The sequence below is a fragment of the Poecilia reticulata genome, linkage group LG9, assembly GCF_000633615.1.
Source record: "Poecilia reticulata strain Guanapo linkage group LG9, Guppy_female_1.0+MT, whole genome shotgun sequence".
Taxonomy (NCBI): Eukaryota; Metazoa; Chordata; class Actinopteri; order Cyprinodontiformes; family Poeciliidae; genus Poecilia; species Poecilia reticulata.
Window position 1 is genome coordinate 11,166,135 of NC_024339.1, and position 27,677 is coordinate 11,193,811.

A 27,677-nucleotide genomic window follows, 5' to 3' on the forward strand; every position below is an offset into this window, starting at 1 on the left:
AGCTAGAAGAAAACCTGTTAGAGGCTGTGAAAGACTTTATACTGTGGTGGCAGTTTGGCTCCAATCTGGACAAAAACAAAACACACAGCATCAGAATCCTGTTAAAATTTTAACCAAGTTTATATATTTATATATAAAATGTCTGTGCATTGTGAGAAAAGTGGAACTTAAGTGAAATGTCCTATTTGTGTGCACAAACATGACCAATACAGCTGATTCTGATGACAATGTGGATAAGACAACGTCATTTAGTTAAAAGTTGGGATATTTATCAGAGGACTGTTAAACTGAGAAATAAAAATACTTTTAAGTAATTATTCCATCCTATCTTCAGAAACAACATATTCTCTTCAGCACTATAAAATTGATCCTTACAGTGTTTTTAATGGTATATTTGTCAGGATGCTGGGTTCCTTTTCTCTGATTAGACCAGCCATGTTTCTGTTTTACTTTGGTTTAGTCTTTTCTTAGTGTTTCTGGTTTATTATGTTTAGTTCTTGTGTCTAGTTATTCCTTCTTCCTCTAGCTTAATTGTTTCTTGGGTCTAGTTATTCTTTAGTGTCAGCTTCATTTCATAGAACCCTGTATTCTCTCCCTGCAACCAGTCAGTTAATCTTTCTGCTTGATCACACTGATGATTTCATATCACTCATGTTCTGGCTGTTTTTGTTTACTTTAATCTGACACACAATTGAGTTTTGAATTCTTTGAGTTGTTTTGAAGCGTCTTAATAACCTTCCTCCACCCTGTCTGCTTCATCTGTTTTCTCCATCTCGGTCTCAAAGGTCACCTGACCAGCTGCTCCTAGAGACGAAGCTGAAACTCTTACAGTTTCTGAAACGGGTTCTCTCTACAGGCTCTTTCAATGTCTTGTCTTAAAATTTCTCTTAATTAATTAATTTCTCTTGCTTGTTTTTTTTTTGTGTGAGTTGTGCTGTCAACCAGTGTTTAATGTCTGCTTTCACTTATTTAGAATTTTTAAATTCTCATAATATACAACGCTTTAGTGAACAATTTGTTGCATGTAAATGTTGTATGGATGTGGATCACTTTCCTAACCGTGTTTGTCCTTAACAGGGGAAGTTGGTGAAGTACTTCAGCCGCCAGCTGTCCTGCAAGTGCAAAGTGGCCTTAGAGGAGCGCAGTGCAGAGCTGGAAGACTTCCCTCGCCTCGACCACTGGTTCCGCATTGTCAACTTAAGGAAGGAGGTCGCAGAGGTGATGTGTAGTTCTCTGTTGTTTCATTTCTCCCTACTGGAAATGTTGAGAGACCAATAAAAACCACACATACAGTAGAAAACTCCAAGGAAATACTTTATGCATACATATGTTTTTCCCCCCATACATTTCATTTTGATAGATACGGCAATTTATCCTCAATTTGTACAATTCTAATGCAGGAAGATGGAATGACCTTGCTGTCTAAGCCGTTTGTGCATTTAAGAATGTATTAGATTTTAAGGTTTATGTTTTTTCCAATCTGTTTTTTATTTTATTTTAAAGTATCTTAAAGTATTTTTTAATATATAAAGTCTAAATAAGTAATTCCAAAGTTGTTCTCAATTGCGTTGGTGTATTTGTTTGATAAGAATAAAAATGATCACAGCTGCTATTTCAACCTCCATAATAGTAATTTGTGCTCATTATAGTAGCAAATTCTCATTTTTCCAATAAATTGTTTTACATTATCACTTGCTAATATGATATCAGCCAAAAAGAACTATACTGAATACTGAGTAGTAGTATTGCTATTATTACTATTTGTTTCATTGCTTTAGTCATTGCATTCAAAAATGCTGAGCTAGTTGTTAAAATCTCTCAAGCAAATTTTATACATTTCTTGATCAGTTTATCCTTAAAATCTCCAAAAGTGACCAGTTTCTCTCAGGTGAACTGAGTATCAATAGTGTGTATTTTTATTCTGTAATAAATCGTATTTTTATTTTCTTAATTTCTTAGTCTCTTGCAGATTTTATTTCAATTTACATTTGCAGTATTTTCTATACTACAACTATTTTGAAAATCTGGAGTTTGATTGCATGAAAACAATCAAGAAAAACTAAAACTGGATTTCAAATGGTGTCACTGAGATATGCCTGTTTTTCATTAAAAACACTTAGTAAACACTGATAATAGATTTGACAAAGCTATTTGATTTATTTCATAAATGATGTTACAAAAATTAAATTTTGATCACACTGAAACTGTTAACATAAAACATGAACTTTCCATTTTGCTTTTGCAGATTATCAGTGGGGATGTTTGCAGTTTGTACGGCTATTGTGCGAATGTTAAGTGATGTGAGAAATGCACCAAAGTGACTAGGAAAAACTGCAAATGTCCAGGACTTTTTTCCCCAACAAATTATTCAAATTATACCCTGGTGATTTATATTTATTTTTTTATGTAGCCAAGAAGTATCTGATAGGAAATTAGATATGTATCTGCTAAAAACAATGAAAAAGAACCACGAGTTTTGCGATTCCTCTCAGGCTCAACTAACTTTTCAAGTTTGGGTCACAGAAGGAGCAAAGAACACGTCTTTATGACCCATTTCTGGCACTTTACAAATCTTGCTCTTGGTGTGTAAAGGTGCTGTTTTTGTAATTTCTGTACATTGTGGTAAACACCAACGGTACTGTGCGTCTGTTGTGTGCATGCTTTTCAGGAGATGAATGCAGGTGAGGTTAATCTAGAAGGCCTACTGGAGATGAGTGAGGAGCAGGTGTGTGAGCTGTTGCAGAAGTTTGGTGCCAACGAAGAAGAATGTGCCCGACTTAACGCTTCCCTCTCCTGCCTCAGAAAGGCCCACCAACTTGGTAAGAGTCCGCTCTGCTGACAGAGAGGTGTAATATAATGTTCTCTTTACAACAGTTACATGGATTTTTAATCTCCTTTTTTCCTTAATCTCAAATATTCTTTGAGCTACAAACAGAGCAGATTGAAATAAAAAATGTTCCCAGCTTTTGTAAAGAAGTGTCACACTTTTACTGTTGCTCTATATTGTGGTAACCTGTTACACAGGTATCATCAAAAACTTGTAAAAGTTCTGACTGACAAATTTAAGCAGCAATATAACCCTATGTGAAAAAAAGTTGTGCTGATTTAATTACAAATTGATTTTGTTTTAAACAAAATGAAAAAAATGGAAGTCTGGATTATTAGGAAATACATCTAATAACAATGAAAAATGTTTACAGTGATCCAGATTAAAGTGTTTAGATGGGGTAAAAGTACTTTTGCCTTTGCTACTGTTATGGCAGTGTGAATGCCTGACCAAAAAATAAAAAATAAAATAAAATAATGTATTGTATACTATGATGCATTGACTTTTTAGTAAACTTTATTGGCTAAGTAACAGCAGCTTTGAGTTTAAATGCAGGTTAAAATAACTTCTCCACAATATTTTCTTTCTTGCTCATGAATATTTATTCAGCTATTTGAAAATCTTTTTAAAACCTGGCTATCATTCAGCAAATTCCTTCTTCTCATGGTTTTGATCAGGAGAATATGTATGTAAACAGCTTCAGAGAAGAATTTTCTAATATTTCAGGTGAGTTTTTTCCTTAAGTTCCATAGATGCATTACCTTTGCTCCCCACCAGATGGCTTTAAAAGACCGTTTATTGCTTGTCCAGAAACCAAGACTTGCAATAACAAACATTAACAAGAAGGGGGCAGTAGAGCATCACTGAAACTGAACTGTGTTGCTGGTTTGAATAACTTCTTTTCTCTCTGATCCATCTGTTCTTTCACATAAAATTCAAATTAAGATGTAAGTTTTTGTCCTTCAGCTTTCCATTAATCGCTCAGAGAGTATTTCATTAAATGAGGTTTAACATAGCTGTAGATACCACAGACATAATACTGCCTGTGGTTGTTGGTTCTCGGTTGGAAAATATTTAAACCGTCATTTGAGGAGCTTGTATTTTGCACCATCCAACTTTCAGACACTTTTATTTCAGCAAAACAGGAGCGAATGCATTTTCTAAGAAATCTGTTGATAATATCTAAGAACAATTTGAAACAGATGGGAAATTGTGTTGCTCTATTTACAACATTTCAAAAACCAGAAAGAAATATAATTCCCCTGTTACTGGGTCAAACTTTATATTTGATAAGTTTCTTAAAAAACAGGCAGGTTTCTGCTTGTATTAGAGTCCAAGAGATATTTGAAAAACAAAAAACTGACTTTCCTTTTGCATCTGTCAAAAGCAAAATTGTAAATCAGAGAGGAAGTAACACAAACAGGGAGGCAGTAATACTGAATTTCCCTCAAACAGAATGTCAGCTACATGCCTTTGAATCTTTTACACAACCAATACAGCATCTACTTTAGTCATAGTTGTAGGGAGGCCATTCAGTTGTAATAATAGATAAACATCATTCCCACCTCAATAGCCTGTAGATCTCAAAACATCAAGAGTAAAATGGGTTCAGACTCAGTCGAAAAATTGTTCAAATGTTTGAAAGAAACTACATAAGAATAAGTTCTCCCAAAAATAAATGTAGTTCCCCTGCCAACAGAGGAAATTTAACTGTAACAGCCACAACGTGATGTAAGGAAAATATTAGAATTTTAATTTTAGGTTGTTGGATTTTATTTTATTTTGACAGCTATTGAGGATTAAAAATAAAACCTAGAGCTCGTCTTAAAGATGAGTTGCAGCAAAGCCCATTCGAGTGTTTTTCTCCCTGAAGAAGCTTTATCATGTAGCAGAGACGCTAATGCATTGGCTAGTTTGTTGTAAGTCCTGAGTCTTTGTGACTGAAACACTTTGATGTCAGTGGGATGGCTCAGGTCTTCCCTGCTGACTTTGAGTTGTCTGTTCTGATCTCATCTCATGTCATGCTGGGATTTTTGATTTAAGTTCTTTATTATTCACAGTAATCCAAAATAGTCAAGTTTTAAGAGGTATTTTCAGAAATGAAAACAGAAAAGAAAATGCATCTGATCAAAATGCAGCCAAAAGTGTAATTCTGTCTAATTTAACAAGAACACAAAACACTCTAATTGCACATCTTAAAAACCTATTGACTCCTGAAGTCATTGAAGAAAAATCTATGATGTTCTTCACAATTTTTGGCAGACCTGGAAAGTAATAAAAGTCTAAAAATAAAAAACAGCATAAGGTGAGTGAATCTTCATCAGTGTAGATTGAGCATCTGCAAAAATTAACATGAGGTTAAGTAACATTACTGGGTGATTGGTTCAATGTTTGTTTAGAGGTTGCACATAAGTGGGCTTGTAGTTGACACCAGATATTTAGCTAACAGGATAAAAAGACTCAACATATTTTTTAATCACCGTCATTAAATGAACTTTTACTTTTTAGGTCAGTTATCCACCATAGTATTAAGGAGATTGTTTCTGTGACCCAAGTTGAGCATATTTTGGTGAGAAATGTGCGTGTCAACCAGAGTAAAAGCAAAATACCTTGCAGGGGAGAGCGTCCTTATCCACAAACGAATCATGTATGAATAAGTCAAAATGAATTATATCGACCAACACTAGCTGAAAGGCCACTCAGCAAGGAAGATGAGCAGATCTGACAGGAACTGAACAAAGTTTGAGCAAACTGCTGTGAGACGTTGAAGAAAGATTACCTCCAATGCAATTTGATGCAAGCTGAAAAGAAATATCTGATAATTCTGGGATTCAAAAAAACACTAATGCTTTTTTTATTATCTTAACCAACTTGAAACAGGAGATTTTGACTCTAATTTAATCAGAGAGTGAGAGAAAAGGGAGTCAATTCGGGGTTTTTTTCTGTTTGTTTTTTAAACATTGTGTGTAAATATCTGGTTATACAGTAAGTGTACATATCTTTTTGTGAAAGGGTCAAAATTAATTTCGACAACCTGGTGATCAAATTACTTGCACTAAACAACCAAATGTGGAGAAAGGCAATGCTGCAATGTGCAGCACATCTTTCTATATCAATGAAATGTGAGGCAGATATAAAAGACGGCGAAGGTGTATTAAGGGTGTATGAATAAGTTTCTCGATTTTTATTTGATGTGTTTTCAACATTGAATGTAGACGATTTGAAGACTGGATTCTCTGTGTGGTTTATTATGCTACTTGAATAAAAACTCATTTTAATCTGGTGATTTTGGTGCATTGCTACCAGGGCTACCTAAGTTTGGAAGCTGCTGTGATTCCTTTAGTTTGCCAGCAGCAGTTTCAGATGAGAACTAATTTTATAATTTGTTACTGTTCTTTTTAAAGTCATTTCTTCAAAGCAATCTTATTTAAAACTTGTCATGCTTTGTCGTTGATATACACTGCTCAAAAAAATAAAGGGAACACTTAAACAACACAATATAACTCCAAGTAAATCAAACTTCTGTGAAATCAAACTGTCCACTTAGGAAGCAACACTGATTGACAACGGGGACCCTCGTCGGGTCAATCAGTGTTGCTTCCTAAGTGGACAGTTTGATTTCACAGAAGTTTGATTTACTTGGAGTTATATTGTGTTGTTTAAGTGTTCCCTTTATTTTTTTGAGCAGTATATATTATAGTATATTTTACAAATGCAAATCTTAAATAATTATTCCGCCGCATAGTTTAATTTTGACAATAAAGTCCACATTAGATTACTTCTCATTTGACAACCGAAGTTTACTTTGGGAGAGTGAGCTGTCATTTTATTCCTGTATTTGTCTTTTTTCTGTAGTTTACTTTTATTACCTTTCCTGCCTTTCCTTTTCATTTGTGTCTTCACTCTTGCTTTTCTTTTTTTTTTTTTTGCTCTCCAACGGCATGGCCTGACCAAACAGAGCCACTAATGGGCTCTCTGACAGGGTGGGCTTTACTTGAAATGTGCGAATGCACAACAGCAGAGCGGCGAGAGCCACTTTTCAGCTGAGAGAAATAGGGGGCTCTCTGCGGTTGGTCCTCGTATTCTTACCCAAATGGAGATGCGACTTAGCTCCAAAACACAGTCGCATTTGCACGTCGGTGGGTTCACACGTGTGGATGGTACAGAGATTTGCAAGTTCCCATCTTTCAGTGAGAATAAAAATGAAATGAAAGAATCCCATCCACGCAAATGTGGACACTAAAGGAGTGGAGGATGCATTTAAAAAAAAATGCAATATTTAAAACAGAAATACACATATTCAAGCATTTTGAATGAAAAGTGAGCAGGATTTACAGATAACTGCTGACGCTTTTGCTTTTTAATACATCTTTTCCTTATGGTTATAATTCATTTGAATCATAAAAATTGGCAGACCAGAACATTGTCGACTGCTATCTGCATTGTATCCATCTGCTAAAAAAGCAAAATAAGTGACTATGTTGCTTTTTAGTGTAATAATGGAGGATGGAAACTGATGCAAAAAAAAAAAAAGAACTACAAGCTTTTCTGAGTTACAATAAGGATGAGTCATACAATTTGGAGGCAGCCAGGCCAATTCTTTGTGCCGCATTATGTACACATTATCAAGTCTACCCCTGGAGACAAATCTACACACAAAAATACTCTCAGACAAAAATACATGAGTAGTTTCTAGAATATTTGCGCCTTCTGTTGATCAAGGTTAGCGTTGATCTTTTCTTAGCACGGCAGCTCTTTTCTGTGTTTGCTCTGTAATCTTGGATCGTTGAAAATAATGCCAATGCGTTGTGTACATACAAACGTCTACTTTGCTTCAAATCCCGTGACCAAGAAAAGAAAAGAGAGAAATAAATACAGACAGAGGAACAGAGTACACGAGGAAAGGAGGCTGGAGATGTAAACTCAAAGGGACGGTGAGATGTAGAATCGCACAACGCAAGAAATAAGTGATGACAACAGCAGGTAAGGGAGACTCGCATCGTCTTGTTGAGAAGAAAAAGCCCAGAAAGAGTAGAGAAAGAAAATACTGGAAGAAGCAATTGACCGAACCACTAACAACTGTCTTCCTGAGCACCCAGGTGGTCTCTATTGACTGTTAGCTAATTAGCAGGGCCCAATTTTGAGTCCCAGTGATTACACTGCGAGAACATTCAACAAACCGATCCACTCAAAAGTGTGGAGATTAAAAAGGGACACTGAATTTATTGAACACAGCCCTTGCCCTTTTCACTAAATCCTGTTTACAATGGCAGCTAGAAGGACCCGTCACTGTGGCATTTCACTGCCATTTAGCCCAAAGAAGCAACATATCTGGAGGTAATTAGTCCAATTATGAGGCTGTTATCAGCTTTTACCAATGCCTTGCTGCAAGTTAAATTAGTACCGATTATGATGATGGGATGTGCTTTATGCATTAATGATGGCAGAGCAAAAAAAAAAAAAAAAAAAGTAAATGGTTCAGGTGCATCGTTTGGAGCTAAGTGTGACGTGGGCATGTTGGTTTAGGTAAGATAAAAAACAAAAAGGGAGTTTCTTTTAATGAAATCAGCAAAGAAATTATGGGGTTGCCAAAAAAGGAGGGAATAAAGTATTTAGTTAAAGCATCAGATTGTCAATTTAAAATCTAGTTTCTGTGAGTTGGAATTTTTAATCTGTAACTCAGCAATTAATTTGGGTTAATTAGGATATACGACTAAGACATGCTGAATGAATGTGTGTTAGTGGATGTCCAGCTACAACATAAGCAACACGCATCAAACAGACTGCATAGCCTGGGTTGAGCAGGTCAGGGATAATTCTGCAGATCAGGCTTAGGCAGTGAAAACGATAAAAATAAAAACTAGATATCAGAATACCAATTAGGTCTATAATCAAAAACTGAAAAAGAAGCTGCCCAATTAACCTGCCATAACACAAGAGACAACAACAGCAAAAGCAAAAGAGGCATAAACCAGCGGTTCCAACTCCAGTCCCCAGAGTTACTGCCTTTCAGGTTTTAGGTTTATCCCTTCAGCAAATCTGAATACAATGATTGGTTCGGAGTGACATCTCCTGAGGCTTATGACTAGTGAGGCACTGATTTTGATTTGCTTTCAATGCATAGAAGAAGAGCATCTGTTGCCCATGCATCAGTCAGTCAATGCAACACAATGTCACCAGCGTTGAGGCACATCTCTTCACGCATAAATTTAGCAGCCTTAACATAAAAGTGTTGAAATCTCAAATTTATAAAATAGTGATGTGGACAAATTGATTTTCGTTGTTTGTACATATTTTACTCCTCACAATGACAGATGTAAATTAAAGTGGGGATAGGTGCTCAGAAAACTTTTTAGAGTTTAAGGAATGAGACTGCGACTGAGTTTCATTATTCACAGTGACAATAAGATTGTGCAAACTGTTAAATCACAGTCCAGTGGTCCAATAGAAACCTTTTAAATGCCAAACTACATGTCAGTCTAGTTGATAGTATGTTAAGTGAACAATAGTCACATATTTGCTAGATGGAGTGAAACAGTATAAAGAGCAACTAATAGTTTGCATCTGTAATTCTTCCAGATTTTGTTTTATTTAGCATTTTCAAAGTAATATGGATGTTATGTTAACTCAAAGCTCAACAAAAATAATTTATTGAACAGACAAATTAATTAACTATCCACATCAATAAATAAGTCAATCAACTAACCAGCTACCCAAACCAGTCAGCCTGAGAGTGAACCAAACCACCTACTAACCAACCAACCAGTCAAACTACCAGTTTATCAAATTCCCAATCAACCAAAGCACCAACCAGCCAAGCAAACCTCCAGTCAATTAAATTACCTAGAAAGACACCAACTCACCAACCAAAGTACATACCAAGCAAATTTCAAAGCTTTAACAATGCATTCTTAACATTTGCGATATCTAAAATATATTGATGTTTTGTGTTCTAGTTGACATACACCATGTAACATAATTTTATTTGTCATTTATATAAAGTGTACAAGAATGTGTCACATCTCTTAACGGCGAAGTAATGGTGTCAGTAATATATAGCAAATGCTATATATCTCCTTGATCAACAATAATGTCTGTCCAACTTGCATCTATGCTCAGTGAGCTTGCAGCTGTAAATAATTAATCTTGTTATGATAGGAATGGACAATTAGCAGGGAAAGCAGTGGTGCAGTTCTTTCCTACAGATCTTACTCTAAGCTTTTTAAGCTGTTGAGTCTGAATCTTCCTTCAGTCAACATCACAGCATCACTAAGTTCACTGCCACTGAGAACCTAAACAAGTAGAAATCCCTAAAACATAGCAAAACAAAACAAACAAAAAATAACTTTTCCTTGTGCAACAGAGATCATTGCCAATTATCATTATGAACATATTGTTATTGCAACTACTAAAAACTGAAAATGAACCAACATAATGATGACACATACTATTATAATGGCCTTCATGACTGGATATTGCTTTTGTACCACACCGTCATCCTGTTTTGGAGAAGCTGGACCTTTTAAGTGGTTCAGCTGGACTTTTTTTTGGAGTCCATTTGAAACACTCACAATGTTTCAAAGAAACATTAGAGAACAGCAGGGTAGACTATAGTCCTGGTATTATTAATATCAGCTCTCTGAAGTTCTAATAAATTCTAAAGTGTAGATATGTGCTTTTAAGATCAAAGCTTTGCAAAGATGAAACTTCTGAAATGTACTTGTGAAAATGACTAACAAGTTAGATTGCAGATCTCAAAGGGGTTGTGCTTGGTATGCCTTCTTCCTTTCATTTATCATCAAACTGTTTTTAGTTAGCCACAGTCCTTTGCTCAGGTGAAACTATGTGACAGAATAAATTCACAAGCCCTGACAGTATTTTCCTGAGGCAGTTGCTAAGATACTAATGTTCTCCATGAATTGACTCATTATGTGAGGCAACAGTTTCACGAGGTAGAGTCAAGCTCTTTGCTTCTCTTGCAGAGAAATTTCGCCTGGGTATCATCTAACGAGAACTGTCAGAAGTAGCAGTAAAGAGAGGCAGCCGCATGCAAGACTATAATTACCAAAGGGAAGCTCATAACTCAAATCAAAGGTGATCGGTCAACATTCCCAGAAACAACTTAATTTTGAAAGGCACCACACTAATTGCCACCTCGAACGTCAGTCATTAAACACCTTTCAACCAGCCCACATGCAATCATCTTCCTGCTGCCTCCCATCTGTGATGTCAGCTTCGGTTTTGCGAACTTTTTTATTGGAGTCGATTAATGTTCATGTGGCATCAAGTTGAACTTTTACATCTCCCAGTGGCCTGCGACGGGTATATCTCTGCTAAGAAAGAAGCCACAATTCTCTCTGCATCTCTGGATGAGCTCTCTATCAGGCCCTCATCTTTTCTCCCCATCTTTGTACGTTTTTCAGAGGTGATGTCGGGTTCAAACACAAGTGCGTTCCTCAGGTGGTCACACTGAGGGCAGAGTGGCTAAAGCACATTGACTCAAGAAATTCCGACTAATTTCTGTACTGTAGATGTAAAAGCATTAGTTATGGTTGTGTACTTACATCCAGATCACACAGGACACTTGTTGGTAATACTATAACTTCTTGTTTTTAAGAAGCACATCAAATAAAGCAAAATATCGTGCAGATATTATGTGCCATGCAGTGCCTGAACCAACAGGTTTCCATGACAACTAGACCAGCAACAGGTTCCCTGATAAGTTGTCAGCGAGAGACAAGAAACTAACCACTTGTACTGCCTGTTTCACTGACATTGGGTTAAAATTTTATCACAGGCTTTGACATGTGGCATGTTTTCGGCATGGAGTTAGATTTCTGTGAGTGTGGGTTGTTTGAGTGTCTCAGAAAAAGTATATATTTGCTGAATTGCATTATATGAATAAATATTTGAAAAGAAACCAGATTATTATAGATTGGATGGGATTGTATATGGTACAACTAAATTGGATTGTTTTTTGTGTAAACAAAGAAATAACTTTTTAAACAAGTTGGCTTTGTATTATTAGAAACTAAAATTAACTTCACAAAACTTTCCGGAGGACTTAATGTTGCAAATATAAAAGGTGAAATAAACCATTTGCATGATTTATTTAAAACAATAAGAAATGAAAATAGTTCCTTATGAGTAGGACTTTTACTGTTTTTACTGTTGTTTTTCTTTTTTTCCCCTCACAGCTCATCGCTTCTCTTAAACTCATCTTTATAACATTAAAGAACACAAAAAGGCTGGTGGCATTTTTACCCCAAGTTTTCCATCTCATGTGGGAATATTTCACTGCAGATATTTCCAGTGGTGCATCTGTTGGTACAGAAATTATGTTTGAAGTTTCATGTTTTTGATGTTTACATTTCCTTAGAGACAATGCCGTGGGAGCAGAAATAATGACACAAAAACACTTCAAATTGAAAGTTGCTCACAGAAATATGCATTAATAGTGGCTAGAAGGTCAGAGGCAATTTTTAGAGGAGGACATTTTAACAAGAACTTAACCACGCAGAAACTGATGCTTCTGCTTAAAAGTTTCTAGGATACATTTTAATACATTTTCTAAAAAAGAACCTTTAGTTATGCATAAGTGCACGTAGAACAAAAGCTGGTATTTCTGCTGCTTTCCTTCCAGATCAATAAACACATATATTTTTTTGTTTCTTTCTGAAGAACAACTTGAGGAGGATAAATTGCACAGTAACGGAGGTAATGTATAGTCACTTAAACTCAAAAACACTCATTTTGGCTTTCCACTTTTAAATCTTTTACTGCTTGTCATCTTTTTTCATTTCAGTGAACATGAAGTTTCAATCACAGGTTGCTTGATGTTCACTCATGCAGCTTTGTCCTGCTCTGTTTTTATGTTTTATTCTATCGCTCCATCCACTTCTGCTGAATAGTGCGTCCATCACCACATTTTTTAAACACAGCGGCTCTACTAATATGGAGACATATGGCAACAGTAACGTCAACGCTCCAGTAGCAAAACTGATCATTTCATTTGCTACAAAACATCCGCTTGCTGCCTGCGCTGCACAGAAACATTGCTCTTTCTGTCCAATTAAGAGACATCACAATCTGCCGCACTTAAGTAAATGTAAACACCTGCTTAGATATCATCATGTGGTTATATGCAGAGATGTTCACTCAAGTTACACTAAAAGTCTCAAGCAGTATGATCGTATTAGAACCACAAAGACCTGTGGTTCTCCCACAGGTCTGTTGAGTTTAGTGTAAATAAGCAAGCAACTTAAAATTTAGTTTACTGCCATGTGAATGTATCACAGCAGTTCATTCTCTTAGGTTGTGTTTAAACAGACCTCTTCCCTAATAGTGATTCCATTGCAGACTGCAAGCAATGGAAGTTCTTAATACTCACTCTGATTTTTATGGAAAACTTGAAATAACATAAGCATATTTGACTAACTGGTTAGCATTAACTGGATAATAATTAACCTATTGTATATTTAAATTCAAAACCTTTAAACTTTTTTACACTTGTCACAGTACAACCACAAACTGCAATGTATTTAACAGGGATTTTAAAGGATTGACAAAAACAAGGCAGTGGACTATAAATGTGCAAGGAAAATAATCGCTTGGGGTTTCATATAAAAATCTATAAGCATTTATTAAATGCTTCAAATGTTTGTAAGGAAACATTAGTGAACCAACCTCATCATGAAAACCAAAGACACTGATCATGCTGGCAATCCAGTATTTATGGAAGAGAAGAAAGCGCAATAAAAAGTCAAATTTTAAGTTTGAAGAGTGAGAAAACCATGAAGTTACTTTGGTCAAAAACCCCCATAAATTTAGCTTCCGCTAGAACAATAAACTAACCACCGAAAACATGCAGGACAATGGATCTGGATGATCAAGACTTAGAACTACTGGTTTAAATCAAAGCATAACTCATGTGTTGGAATGGCCCAGTCAATGTCCTACCCTAAATCCATTTGAAACTCTGTAGGAAGACCTGTAAAGAAGAAGCATGGACATAAACTTCAGTTTTTAGATGTACAATGATGGCTGCAGACACATATTCAAAATACAAAGTCTTTAAAACCAAGCCTTTCTTTCTTTTGACATTAGCTAGGTTATGTTTTGGTATTCTATAAAATACAAAATGAATAAACTACATTAAAGTCTCTCATAATTAGAGATATGAAAAAGTTCAACTATGGAAAGTTTTTTAAAGCACTGTTCATTTAAACCCTTTAAACATTTTCTTTTTGTATATGCCACAACTAGATGTTTTGTAATATCCTTTTTAACAGGGAGCCAAGCAAAACAGGAGTGGTCCATCCAGTGGCCCACCTCTGAATCTGGAAAGGAAAACACTCCAGTGTGCCAGCCAGAGGCCAGTCAGTGGATTCGTTTCCAGCTCTCCCAAAGCCCCAAAGTTCAGTCCAAGTACAACCAGCACATGTGCCACAGTCCACAAGCCCTGGCGCCTACTTTCTACGCAGATCGGCTTACTGTTGAAAACCCCGCCACAGGACTCTTCCCTTCCTTTGACTCTGGTCACCGTTCCCTGCCCCCATCACCTCGTCAAAGGCATTTTGGTCACACACCTCCTCGGACTCCTTTGGTGGTCAACACCATGACTCCACCAGGTACTCCCCCCATGAGACGAAGGAACAAAGTGAAGGCCCCTGGAACGCCACCGCCGCCAAGCCGCAAGCTCATCTATCTGCTGCCTGGCTTCACGGCGTTGCATCGGAGCAAATCCCATGAGTTCCAGCTGGGGAACCGCTTGGATGACGCTCAAACGCCAAAGTAAGTGTTAACTCCACTGTGTAATTTAAATTATTTAAATATTTTTGCATTGAAATGGAATTTTCTTAAGAAATTCTTGATTCTTTTTGTTGTGGTAATGAAGCTTTGCGACTAATTTATTTGCTTCTTGTCCCTTAATCTGGTGTCTCAAACACAATGTCTTAAGGTATCAGTGGTCAGCTGGTTTAGAAAACCTTCAGAGATTGTGACTCACTCTGATCCAAGTTTCTCAAAAGAAAAATTGGACTTTAACTTTCCTTTTAGCGGCGTTGCTAGAACATAATCTTTTAACTGACCTCAATCAGATTAATTCCTCGGAGGATATCATTGGCCATAAAGGAGCTCTGGCCTGTCAGAAGAGATAAGGGGCTTAGTTCCTGACTCGCCACCCCTATGTCTGGTGCTATGTTGATCAGATTTGGCCATGAACACGGTCCTCTACTACTAGGTAATCAGGAACCAGAGTCTGCCTCAGGAGAGCTGCTCTCATTTTGATAATGCCATTACAGTAGATGACATTGCCCTATCGCTGCTACACTTGGTAGGTTCCCGTTTGAGAGCTGTCCAGTGTTTTTCGATGGCCATCTGGGTTATATTTGTTTTATGCCTGGTTGCTCATAGGGTTTCATCGACATTTGTTGGTGGCTCTCGGTGTGTATGTGCATCTGCAACCAGTGGATCATAGCTGCAGTGAATAGGCTCAAACGGCATTAGAGAATTGATTACCGGTCCCTGAGCGTTGATAGACTGCAGGCGGCATGTTGAGCCTCTCTAATCAATGGCCTGTGTGTGCCTGGAAATGTTGCATCTTATTGCGAAAGGGCAGATATGCTGGCTTTTCTGATAGCCAAGTATCTCTGGTAATACATCATAATTGGTTGGAGATCATTGCTGGCAAGCGTCACGTTGGTTTTTCACTTCTGGCATGAGCCACTCGCTTGGTTTATATGTGAATGTGCAAAAGAACTGGCTTCATTGCAAAGTTGGCATCTGTTTTTCTCTTCTTAATTCAAATACATCATCAGAAGGAAAATTTTGCTTTTTTTCTTACTACATGCAAATATTTTCCTGAGGAACTATCTCAGATATGAGGAAAATATTAATTAAATGTCTGCAGTTTGGGTTTTCCCTGTTCTTTCCTTACTAGGATATTGCAGCCTTATGAAATCTGGATTCTAATAAGCTCACACCGCTCCGTCTGTCCTCGGTTTCTTGAGCTTAATTGCTTGGCACTGTGGCCAGGACACCATAACATGGATTACCCCCTGACCCCGAGAGGCCTCTTTCTCGCTTTATCTTAATGAGATATGGTCTAATATCTCATTATCACTGCATAATATACCAGTCCTGAATGTCCAACGCTGCTCAGCATATGTTCTTGAGTGAAAAAATGGTTAACTTTTTTTTCCACCAACGGATAAATGTCACTGCAAAACTAATATCTGCCTGTAGTGTTCCTTTTGCCTTAGAAACACTAAAGTATATAAGAAGAAAATGAAGATATAACGAAGAATTCAAACACTAATAAACCTCACTTATTAACAAGTTGAACTACCAACTGTGTGGTGAAAGTGCTTTGTAAGCTTCTGATAGATTAATTCACTGTTAAATTTAGACCAGCTGTAGATAAACCTAAAAAAAAAACTGTTTTCTTGTACATAATTTTAGGGCATACCTCAACAGATTTATGAAAGGAAGTCAATCTCCATAAACATGACTCAGTTACACCATTTCTATTTGAAGGAATTGTCTAAAATCTAGCAGAAAAGTACCTAAAGGTAAACTTCTTAATTTAGACAAAGTTTATGAACTGAGATCATTTGGTAATTAATATTGATCTAAAACATAAATATTTTAGTCAGAATAAACATAAAAATGTGACAAAAAGGTTTATGTCTTTTCATACAGTGTATGTAAATATCTGTATGTGTATCAGATTATATTTTTTTTTCACTAATAAAAAGCTTGATAAAATTAGGAACTCATTCTTTTTAATCTTTCTAATGCAAGAATAAATGCAATAGCATAATGCACACCCTTTAAAGTTTGTTCTGCTTTGACAATATATTTGCAGGGATTGCAAAACTTATGATTTTTAATCAGAATAATTTATCCCAGATATTTGGCAACAAACATTCCTACATGGAAATATTAGCTCTATTTGGATCTGTAGTCCAGTTATTGAAGATAATCAGAATAGACATTTCATGGAGGAAATACAAATCAGCTTATGCACTAATTCATTCTTCATGTATTTGGGTTAGAGCTTCTTCAATAATATTTCTAATATTTATCTTTCAATTAGCTGCCCTGGGATTTTTATCTCAACTCAATGAACCTCAGTTTCACTGCCTAAAAATTGTCTCTTATGGTTCTTTTGAGTCGCACCAGTTTTGGCGGTCTGCTCGTCAGACCCCTGTCTTCTGCTCCATGGCTTTGTGATTTCTGGTTTAATGTGTTTGTCTCTGAGGTAATGTTTTCCTTTCAGGTTCCAGTGAACCACAGAATGGTTTTCACTCTTCCACGCTGAATCTCTATTTATTTCCGCCTCTTAGAAATATCGTATTCAGTATTAGCAGACCTATGAAAGTCTCATCCTGAGATGAAACCGCTACCGATTTTGAAAGTCATAACGCAGAAGAGATGGCAAACTTTTTTGTCTGTGTGCTGGAATTAGAAACCTTGTTTTGTTCCTCACCACCTGTCGAGAGCACATTGAAATTTATTCAGTTTTGTTTTGAGTTAATTCACTCCTTTGTCTCCTGACAAACATATTTAGTTTTGTGTTTCTCCCTGAATGCTCCACTCTCCCTCTCTCCAATCTCCACATTTGTCATTTCCTGCTGTGTACATGGGCCAATTTTTGAGTGCTGTCAGCTTCATAAGTGATAGAGCAGAAAGCTTTACAGACAATTAAATGAGGTTGTAATTGAAAGATTAGCAGATATTGTCACAAAGATGCTCAATTAAAATTAAAACATTACTTAGCGGGAACAATTAAAGAAGATGAATGCAGTTTTATAAATTGGCTATTCGTGTTCGTGTTGATCTTTTTTTTTTAACAGCAAAAGCAAATTATGTTTCTCATTTAGAGCATAAAAACGAGTAATTTCAGATTCATTAACATGCAGCATATTGGCTTATTTAATTTAATTTGGTTACATCTGCTGTTAAGCATACTGTGTTGAAAAAATATTTTGATGCTTTGGTGAATTGGTACGTTTCCTTGTAAAGAAGAACTCTATTTTATGGTAGTTTCATTTTATTGAGGAGAGAGAATATGAATCCTCCATCTTTTTGTATGCCGTATTTGTCACATGTGTGATGAACGATCATTAAAGCAACAGGCTGAGGAATAATGCTTCCACCAATCGTTGGGGGATTGTGGTGATTTGCTCTTAGCATTTCTGCTCCTCCAAACATGATTTGTTGGGTTGACACCAAATATCTCACCTACGAGCTTATCTGACCACAGCCCTTTCTCCCCGTCTTCATCCGATTCCTTTAGAAGTTTACTGGTAAACCTAAAACATGCCTTCTATGGCACTTCTGCAAAATATCAGTCATTGTCTATGTTACCAGTGGTTTTATTGTTGATCCCAATTGCCTTCAGATCCTGAATAACCACATTACGTCTTGATGATGATCTTCATCACAAGCCAAGATGATGTTGAACAACAATTCGAACTTCCTTACTAAGATTGTTGTGGATGCTCTCATTGACTTTTTATGACAAGCAAGTGATTCTGTGGACAGCTGAGCTTTATTACACATAATATCAGGTAAAACTGTAAATGATTGAATTTAATCAGTGTGTCACATTAGAGCATAACTTTTCTGTGGACAGGAAATACATTTTTCTCTCAAAGAAAGGAAGCAGTTTTTGAACAGAGCTGGCTTATCGAGGTCACAGACAGCGCTTGTTACAAAAGCAATCAAGAAACTTCCGCCATTTTTAAATTGTGTTTGTGGGAGCATTTTGGGAACTTTGAAAAAAAGAGGGACAGACTGGAAAAAAAAACAATCTGTAAACAATTTGAGTACCACAACTCACTAAATGCTGCAATACTGCATAGTCGGCAGCTGTTCATGACCTATTTGTTAGTAATAAAGGAATATTTCACAGTGTTTCAATAAATCTTGACTGCATCGCATCATCTTTTGCTCACAACACTGAAACACTGATCAAACTTGAATGGAGAGAAAAAACCGAATAAAAACAAATTTGAAAAAAAAGATATTCATGAAAATGTTTTGTAGAAAAAAAACACAGCAATTTTAGTGTTTTCAATTAAAATTTAAAATTACGTCAAACATTATTTAAAAAATAAGTTTGGTTTTATTTTCCATAGAAAAAATAACAAAATAATTTTAAAAACTGCATATTTTCAACAATTTTTAACAGCACACAAAGTTTATACTCGTAACACCATGCAGGGAAGGTAAAGAATGATTTTCACTTTTTAAAGTTTTCATGTTGGAGTACAATAAAAGAGGAATAACTGTCTTGTATTCTATAATGTATTATCAGTTTAAATGTTTTTTAATTTCATGCTAATTGCCCCAACACCATTTCAATCACCATTTTTAGAAGTGAAACAACAAATGCACTTTGGTAATGTTGTACCCTATGTGTCTCTGCTTTTAATTTTTCAGCATCCCTCCGTCTCTCTTTGTGCCCTTTTCAAAGTGGAGAGGCTATTTGGGCTGAAGTGTCAATAAATAAACCTCATTGTCTATGGTAATGAGTAGTAACATGCATTTGTGGAAAAGGCCAAGTGAGTTTTCAGTCTGTCACAGTCCCACTAGACACGTCACACCAAGATCACTCTGGAAAGTGGGCGTTTTTGTTTTTCCCCTGCCTCTTGTCTTGCTTTCCTTCAGTAGGAATGGTAATATCGTATAGTTAATGCCACCTTATGAGACTTTCACAGCATTTTGAATGTTAAGCACTTTCTTATTGAATTGGATGTTTGCTAATAAATCACATGGTGCCGGGGGTTGGCATGATTCACTCTCTTCTTCTCTCTGGGTAATTCTACCACGCAACACTCAGGGGAAGCAAATTTGCATTCCTTCCATGACTAATTTAGCTGTTTGCTTTCACTGCACTGGTGTACACATCATATATTTCTCTACCCCTTCCCTTTCCCCTTTTGCTCTCTATTTCCTTCTCTTTTTGACTTCACCCCTCTCATCATGCATCTCTTTGAGAACCTATCAATGCGTTATTTTACAGTCATTCCTGATTTTTATATTTTCTTCAAAAGATTTTGGTTCATCGGTGTAGGAAATTAAACCAAAATAGTCTTAATGATGAAGTTTTAAACGTCACAAATAGCGAATTCAAAGCAAGTTCTATATATAAATACAAGTCTTAATTCCATAGATATAAAATAATTCCTTCCTCAGAGAAAAGATGCTTATTTTATCCTTAATTTCAGACGGGGTTAAGGTCAAATTGTTTCAATTTAAGATGAAAATCTATTTCAAAATACTCTGAGATGAGATGCTTTTCAACTCCTATTGGTTGGACCCAGTATTGACTGTTATGGTACAAGAGTTGGAACCTCAATGTGCTAGGCCTGTTGTAGTCTAGCCCCAAAATAGCTACCTGTTGCTAGGTTATATTGCTGACTCCCTTCCCTTATTGCCCAACACTAAAGGCAATTCAGTGTTGTTACAACTTAAAAACGTTTGTTCCTCTCTCCTTTTTTGATCTCAGTTACCAGAATCCCACTTTTGTAAAACTACCAGAATGACTTCTGAGACATGATACTAACATACCCTTGGATGTTTGGTTTAATCTCAGCTTTAAACTGCAACATTTATGCTGCAAAGCACAAAGATAATTAGAACACTTGCCTCTAAGGGAAAGTTGAAAACCAAGTTTTGAGTCAAACATAAAAATTTTTATTGCTGCATTATGTTCGACCAAACTTTCTTGAGCTTTTCCGTTTTTTATTTATATGGGAGGTTGTGTCTGTGCTGATTCTCTTCGCAAACTTTTTCTGAAGTTTTAATTGGTCAACCATTTCCTGAACTAACTGAAATGGCCGTCGGTGCACAACATCAGAACTGTTGAGCTACCTGGAGACATGCTTAGTGGTTCAAAGGTCTGGAACGGAGCTAATCTCATAATATAGATTGCTGTAGTTTCTATGGTTACCTGTAGTTTTTTTTCTTTATATAGCTTGTGCACTGATTTAAAACAGGAATTATACTGTTGACTGGAGCTTTGCTTGAGGTGTCCAACATGGGATTAGACAGTAATACCCAAAAGTAAGTTTTCCAAATTTAACACAAGAAAATACCTGCAGTATTTACCTGAAAATAAAAAAAATATTTACACATGTTTTCAGATAATCAAAATTTTATATATTAGACAAGGAGGGAAAACCACTTGAAAAAGCAGTTTTCAAATAATAATTTCATTTATTAAAGGAAAAACCTGTCCAAACCAATCCGGCTCTATTTAAAAGAGTAATTGCCCCCTAAATATAATGGTTGTGCCAATCCTGGTGAAAAGAACCTGAAGTGTTTCCAGAAGCTTTCATTAAGTCTTTGACATCTCTGTGGAAACATTTTGTCCCATACTTTTTTCTATTTTTTATTTTTTTTGCAGATTCAATTCTGTGACATTGAAGGGATCTGAGTACAAATGACCTACTGAGATTTAGGTACAGACCCATTTGAAAAATGTCAATATTTTTGAGAAAGTACATTTCACTAAAGAAAACACATTCGATATATTAATAATTCAGAGACTGATGTTTTCAAGCCTTTATTTGTGGTAATTATGATGAAAGTGCATCTACAGTGCTTTAGATGTTTTATATCAGAGTCACGAGCCTCTGGATGTGTCGTCAATGGGCTGATTGACACGTTTTTTTTTTTTACGCAGACCATTCCTTTAAACATTCACCACTGCTTCACGTTTTTTTTTGTTTTTAGATAAATGATCGTAATGTTATTTACTGTTTCAAAGCAGAATGATGTGGTGATTTTTGAGATCTTGTAGCCTACTTCATGATGTCAGATAGGTTCTATTTAAAATACGTTTTTAATTCAGATGGACTTAGGCCTGAATGTGACAAGAAAAGTTGTGGTTAATAACAGTAAACGAATAATTTGATTACCACAAAAGGCCTATTGGTTTGGTTAACTTACTTCCCTTTTCTGTTTCCTTATGTTATATTTGTCTTCAGGAATTATTTTATAAGAAGTAACTGAAATGAATCTAATCATTGTCTCATAGGCTGATCTATGATTTTTTTGGCATGTTAACAGCCTATTACAAAGCTGTGGTCTCTAAGTGATACACCCAGAACACACACATAGCCACACTGACCCTGAGAGACATTAGAGGTGAGGGACATTCTCAGTCTAAGTATACTTCCCAAAGCCGTGCCTCTGCAAAGAGAAAAACAGCAAAAGATGGGAGTTATTTTTTCTCCCCAGGGAAAGGCTCATCCATGTTAATCAGGGTTTTGGCCCTTGTGCCATTAATGATAATTCAGGTTAGAGGAGATGTCTACACCAGGCCGTGAGCAGCCAAACGCTACCGGCCCTCCTTTCCATCCATTTACTCATATACTGGCAGTAAAGAGTGCTCAGCCCTACCTCCCTCGACGGTCGGCCTAGAAATTGGAGTCATGATTATGAATTTATATGAGTGTTTAAGTGTAGGGGTTAGGCTCAAATGCCACAGTTACTGGTGGAAAATGGATTTATTAGGCAGATGGTTTTCCTGCAGTGATTTGTGAACGAGCCGGGAGCTTGTTGGGGTAAATGTTGTGGTGAGAGCTTTCTAGAAAGCTTCTCAGCTGAGATTACTGCAAAAAAAAAAAAAAAAAAAAATCGGATATTTGAGAAATTGCCATCTTCATTCACAATGGGCATAAGACGTTTTATTAAATTTTGGGGAAATCAGGTTTTGCCTTTATTCAATCTTGATGTAGCTAATATAGAAAACGAATTTCCTGACATGATCATTAACGTTTCATTTCTAGCGTAAGTTGCAGGAAGATGGGAAACATTACCTTGACAGATACAACTCAAAGATGTTCAAGACAAATTCAAAGTTAGCTGATGTATTACAAAGTAGGAGTCTGACTGTTTTACTACCCAGCATCCATAAGGAGTGTTATTACAACCATTTATCTTTCCAGCCGTCAAGTAGAGCCTTTCATCCCAGTGTTTCTCTCTGATGTTCAAGTCACGACTGATAATATCAGCTTCAGATCCGATATTGTTCCTGCACCCCCTTCCTCCTTTTGGGTGTGCTGTCATTTACTGCTCTGCCTGTGCTTTAAAACTACCACTTAACCCACAAAGCTGCGGGGTCAGATAGCTGTTCTCACACCGAGCGTCGACGCTTTAATGCCCGGATTAGAGAGTTTAAGGTTTGAGCAATGGTTTCATTTTGTCTGAATAGAGAAAATAGATTTTGAATCAATTGAATACTGGGAAAAATATGCACAAGTACAAGCACAAACAGAGAAAGAGGGAGAGAGCCTCACAGGCATGCATGCAAGAGATAAGAAAAGGAGGCTGGTGGGTTTTTAAAATCCTCAACATTTTGGAGCACAGATTACTCAGTCCCTTCTTTTGTATGATGTTGTGCAGTTCAGCTCACAGACAAGAGCACAAACTATATATGGGCACATCTAGAGCACATAGCAAATATGAAGTTTCTCAGCACAACCCATAACAATCAGCTTCCCATTTCATTGAGGAGAAATTCCAGAAAGTCCAATTTTCTTTAAGCTTGTATTGGTTCGTTGGAGTTTAGCAGGCAGTCATTTATGCACAGCTCTGTTAAGCAAGCTGCTTCAGTCAAGTTGAAGGCTGGACTTAGAAACACCATGATGTTTTCATTTTACAGCCATACGGCTATAGAATTGCAATCATGTTTGGGTTCATCGTCCTGTTTATCGCCTGGCCTCACATTTGATATACTTTAGTATTCAGAAGGGTCAGAGTTGACTCAAAAACTGGGGGATGCCCAGTTTCTGTGGGTGCAAAGCTGATATGCTTGGTTTTCTTTAAACACTGTGTTATGTTGTGACTTTATTATTTAAAATAATAAGGTTTGCAGAGTCTGAGAGAAATGCTTGAGTGTTTTGCATTTTCTCCAAGCGCTATACATTTTAAACCTGGTTTATTGTGCTCGGATGTTCAGTCCTGCATACGCTGGCTTTGTTTTAACATATTTGTTTTTTCACTGTGGACTGATAGATTTCACAGATGGTCAAAGGATCTTTTTACCCAAACCACATTTCCTGATTTCTAACATCATTGCTTGTTTCTGTCCTTCTTGGTGTTCAGTTAAATGCATCTAAATAACAGTACAATGACAGCAGTGCTTTCACATCTTATGGCTCTGTGACTTTTTTGACAACAAATAGATAGTGTGCAACAAATAGATCTCAAACCATACTTGACCGAAATGGCCAATATCTCAGAGTTTGCACTAATTTACTATTGATTAAACACAATAAACATCTAAATAAATAAAATTAGCTGTAGTTTTAATTTTATTCCTATGCTTTAAGTGAACCGTCTCTCCAAAGACAAAACTACTGCGAAAGCATTGAAGACATTGATTTCAGGGGTTTAAGTGTTCTGAAACCTAACAGAAAAGTTTAACTGTTTGTCAGCAACACCAGGATATAATTGCCTTCAGTGTCGGCTTATATAGGTGGTGACAAATGATGCTGGAGCCTGTTTGTATTCCAAAGCTATGAAGACAGTTTTTCTATTCATAACAAATGCTGTGGTAACAAATGACGTAACTTTAGTGGAAATTATCCAAAAGACGGATGCCAGGGAAATTTCATGACTGCAATTTGCAGTCTGAGTTTCGGTTCATCCTGTTCTGAGGCGTCATTAATCATTGCTTTGTCACCCTTATCATTTTTACACAGAAGCTTTTGTTAAATAAACAATGTGTCTTAAAACAGCAAATTTTCAGACATAGCAGGTTTTCCTGAGACACTCCCAAGTGGATTCCCGTAAAGAAAAGAGTCAGCGTTTCTGTTTTGATTTGAATTACTCACTACTTCATAAGTTTAAAAAATTGCCTTCTTTTTCAGAACAAGATAGTCATGCTGACACACACAAAAAGTTTAAGCAATTCCCTGCATCATTTATAAGTGTATTAAGTTTATCTAAGATGTTTTGAACTACTGGATATTGGTGCTCTTTGTCAGATTTATTGGTATATTTAATATTTTTAGGCTTAAAATGATGCAAATTGTGATTCCTGAAACAAATATAAACACATTCAATAAAACTCAATCATGCACAGTGAAAAGAAGGTACACCCTCTAAGTATATTTTTAAAAGTGAAAGTCTTCTCACTTTGCTAGACTTGGCTTTTATGGAGCCCCAGCGAGTCATGCAGAGCTTAGCAGTGGACAGATATGAGCTTTTATTGGTGTCCTGGCTGACGTCACAAGAGGAGAGAAGCTCAGTTCTCGTTGAGAAGTTAAAGTAAGTAGTTAAAGTGAGCACTTGAGGTGGTGACTTATCTGTTGCTTCTTATATGTGGTGCTTCATCTCTGTCGCCCTTTTAGCAACACAGAGCAGATGTAGGACTTACAGGAAAGGTTATCTTTGCTTCAAAGAATAGTGGGCTGGGAGAAATATATCTAGGTTTTTCGTCATTCCACAGAGCCCATTAAATATGAATAAGTTAGCTGTGGTCAATCAGGTATCAAAGTGGGAGGGAAAAGTGTGGTGTGGATCTTAATTCAAGCACTTTTACTTGGCCTAACTGCCTTCAAAATTCACCGAATTAGAAGTGTAATCCACTGTCATGCAACTGCATTTTAAAGACTTCACTAGTGACCAAAAGGCATCATGAAAACAAAGGAATGCACCAGGAAGGACAGGGAGAAAAGTTTAAAGCAGGATTAATTCATCAAACAAAATTCCAAGGTTTAGGCATCTAATGGAGTCATTCAAAGGTGGGATAATAAACAAAACTAAACTAGATATCTAGATCTAGTGTTTGCTCGTCTATCTAAACTTACAGGCCATGCAAGGAGATTAGAGAAGCAGCCAAGAAGCTCCCTTTAGGAATGCTGCAAAAACTCCCCATTAGCAAAAAAAGTCAAGAACACGACGCAGTAAACAAGTGAACAAAAATGATCTGGTCAACTGACACCAAAGCTGAACTTTCTGACCCTTATGCAATCATGTGGAGAAAAACACTCCATCCCTGAACACACCACCCAAACAATAAAACACGGCGAAGGCATAATCATGCTTTGGCGATGAAAAATTGTCAGATGTTGGAGTCGGCAATAGATTCGGGAATGGGACAGAGATTCTCATCATCATTATTATTGCTAGGCTTCAGTCAGCCTCTGTGAGGGTCTTAATTTTAATCCTCTGGCTCAGTGGAGGTTATATTTTACCACATATGTTTCAGCTACAACTCTCTGGATCTTTTCAGGAACTAAAACTGTATCGCATTTCATCCAACCACCACAGGTTAACAATCCTGCCACATCAAAAGCCAGTTTACTTTTGCCATCTGTGATTACCTGACGCCATTTTTATTTTTCTTGCATTGTCAAAGTCTTTTGAAGCTCCAGTCGCGACCATGTCTGTAACATTTTTCTTCATCACTTCGTATCTATGCTATATTGGTGTTAATTTAACACACAAAATGCAAATATAATACATTAAAGTTTCTGAACAACAGAGAACCTTATAATACGTTTAAAAAAAAGACGACTGAACGTTTTGGACTCCAGTACAAACAATAAGAGAACTGTTCTTTGAAAAGGTTTGACATGACATCTTTGTCTTTTTCCATGAACCCAAACAGTCTGATTCTCAGACTGATAACATTGTAAGGACAAAAAGCTTCCAGTAAAAAACAAGTGTTCCTCATTCCTTCAAATGACAACTCTACCACCGTTTTAACTAGACAGCCAATCCTGTGTAGGTTTGGACTAACCCAGCTTTGGGGAAAATGTCACAGGCCTGCTTTCCTGTCAGGTTATTACTCTCCTGGTCATTTTTTTCCAGTTCTCAACAACTCAAATCCTCGAACTGTAGATAAGCAAAACAAGTCTTGCTTATCTAGGCATTCCTGTCCTCTGCCCACTCGTTCTTTCTCATATTTTCCTTTGCTCAAACTGCACGAAACTTTCTCAGTGGCGTCTTTCTTCCTCTTTTCACTTGTCTTGGGTGTTGTCTTGCATTTTTGACTCAGTGTTCATCATTTAGTCCTAACGACATGCACTGAGAGCTGTGTCCCCTGCCTGGCCCCTGACAGCACACTGACATCAATCCATATCTCAGGAGACGGTAGGCATAGTTTAAAAGGGAAAGCCCTTTTTGCACCATTTTTATTTGAGAAGACTGTCCACAGTTGTTGAGCAGCTGTGTTTCATGGTTGCACATTCATTTTTCATCTATGCTGCTCTCCTGCTCTTTTATTCTGCACAAATTTAAAGATGTATTCCTATCAGTCATAGTTTACATGTTACTGCATTATGTACTGTCATTACTTTCATCGTTTTTAATAATTTTAGAAACATTTCAATAGATAAATAAAGCTGACTCAAACCACTCTATTTGAGATTAAAGTATAAACTTAGACAACACTAGCAAAGGGACACAAATTGTTTTTCACTTTCCTAAATACAGTAACTTTTCATTTACTTTTAAATTCTAGTTTTCTCTTCCAGATCAGCTTGATTGACCTGCAGATATTTTTCACTTTGCATTTGATTATTTGACAGCCTACTTTCTCACCTAGCAGTCTTTGAAAACGTATCCTTCCCTCCTGAACTTTTTCCACATTTTGTTACATTATATTACAGAAGAACAAAAATAACTTCTCTTACAGAAATCTTATAGGCCTGTTATGGCCTTACTTAATATTTGCTTCACTTAAAAAATATACACAAGCAGCACAGATGCGCCTTGAAAGGACAGTTTGGAAACAATCTAGAAATTGTGGACATCGTGCTGCACATTACGTATGGAATATATTTGCTTGGGGATTCTTTTGTTTGAATTTCTACATTAATGT

General features: G+C 36.6%; 1 protein-coding gene across 4 annotated transcripts in view; it reads left to right on the forward strand.

Moving 5' to 3' along the window:
• Nucleotides 1-27,677, forward strand: part of ksr2 (kinase suppressor of ras 2) — a 104,247-nt gene that overhangs the window by 13,474 nt on the left and 63,096 nt on the right. For 3 of the 4 annotated variants that reach the window (XM_008417882.2, XM_008417880.1, XM_008417881.1), the window contains exons 2-5: nt 1,078-1,218; nt 2,669-2,819; nt 12,509-12,544; nt 14,119-14,620. In XM_008417882.2, coding sequence (XP_008416104.1) covers nt 1,078-1,218; nt 2,669-2,819; nt 12,509-12,544; nt 14,119-14,620 — 830 coding nt within the window. The remainder of the gene's footprint in view (nt 1-1,077; nt 1,219-2,668; nt 2,820-12,508; nt 12,545-14,118; nt 14,621-27,677) is intronic. The other variant, XM_008417883.1, reaches the window with a different exon arrangement.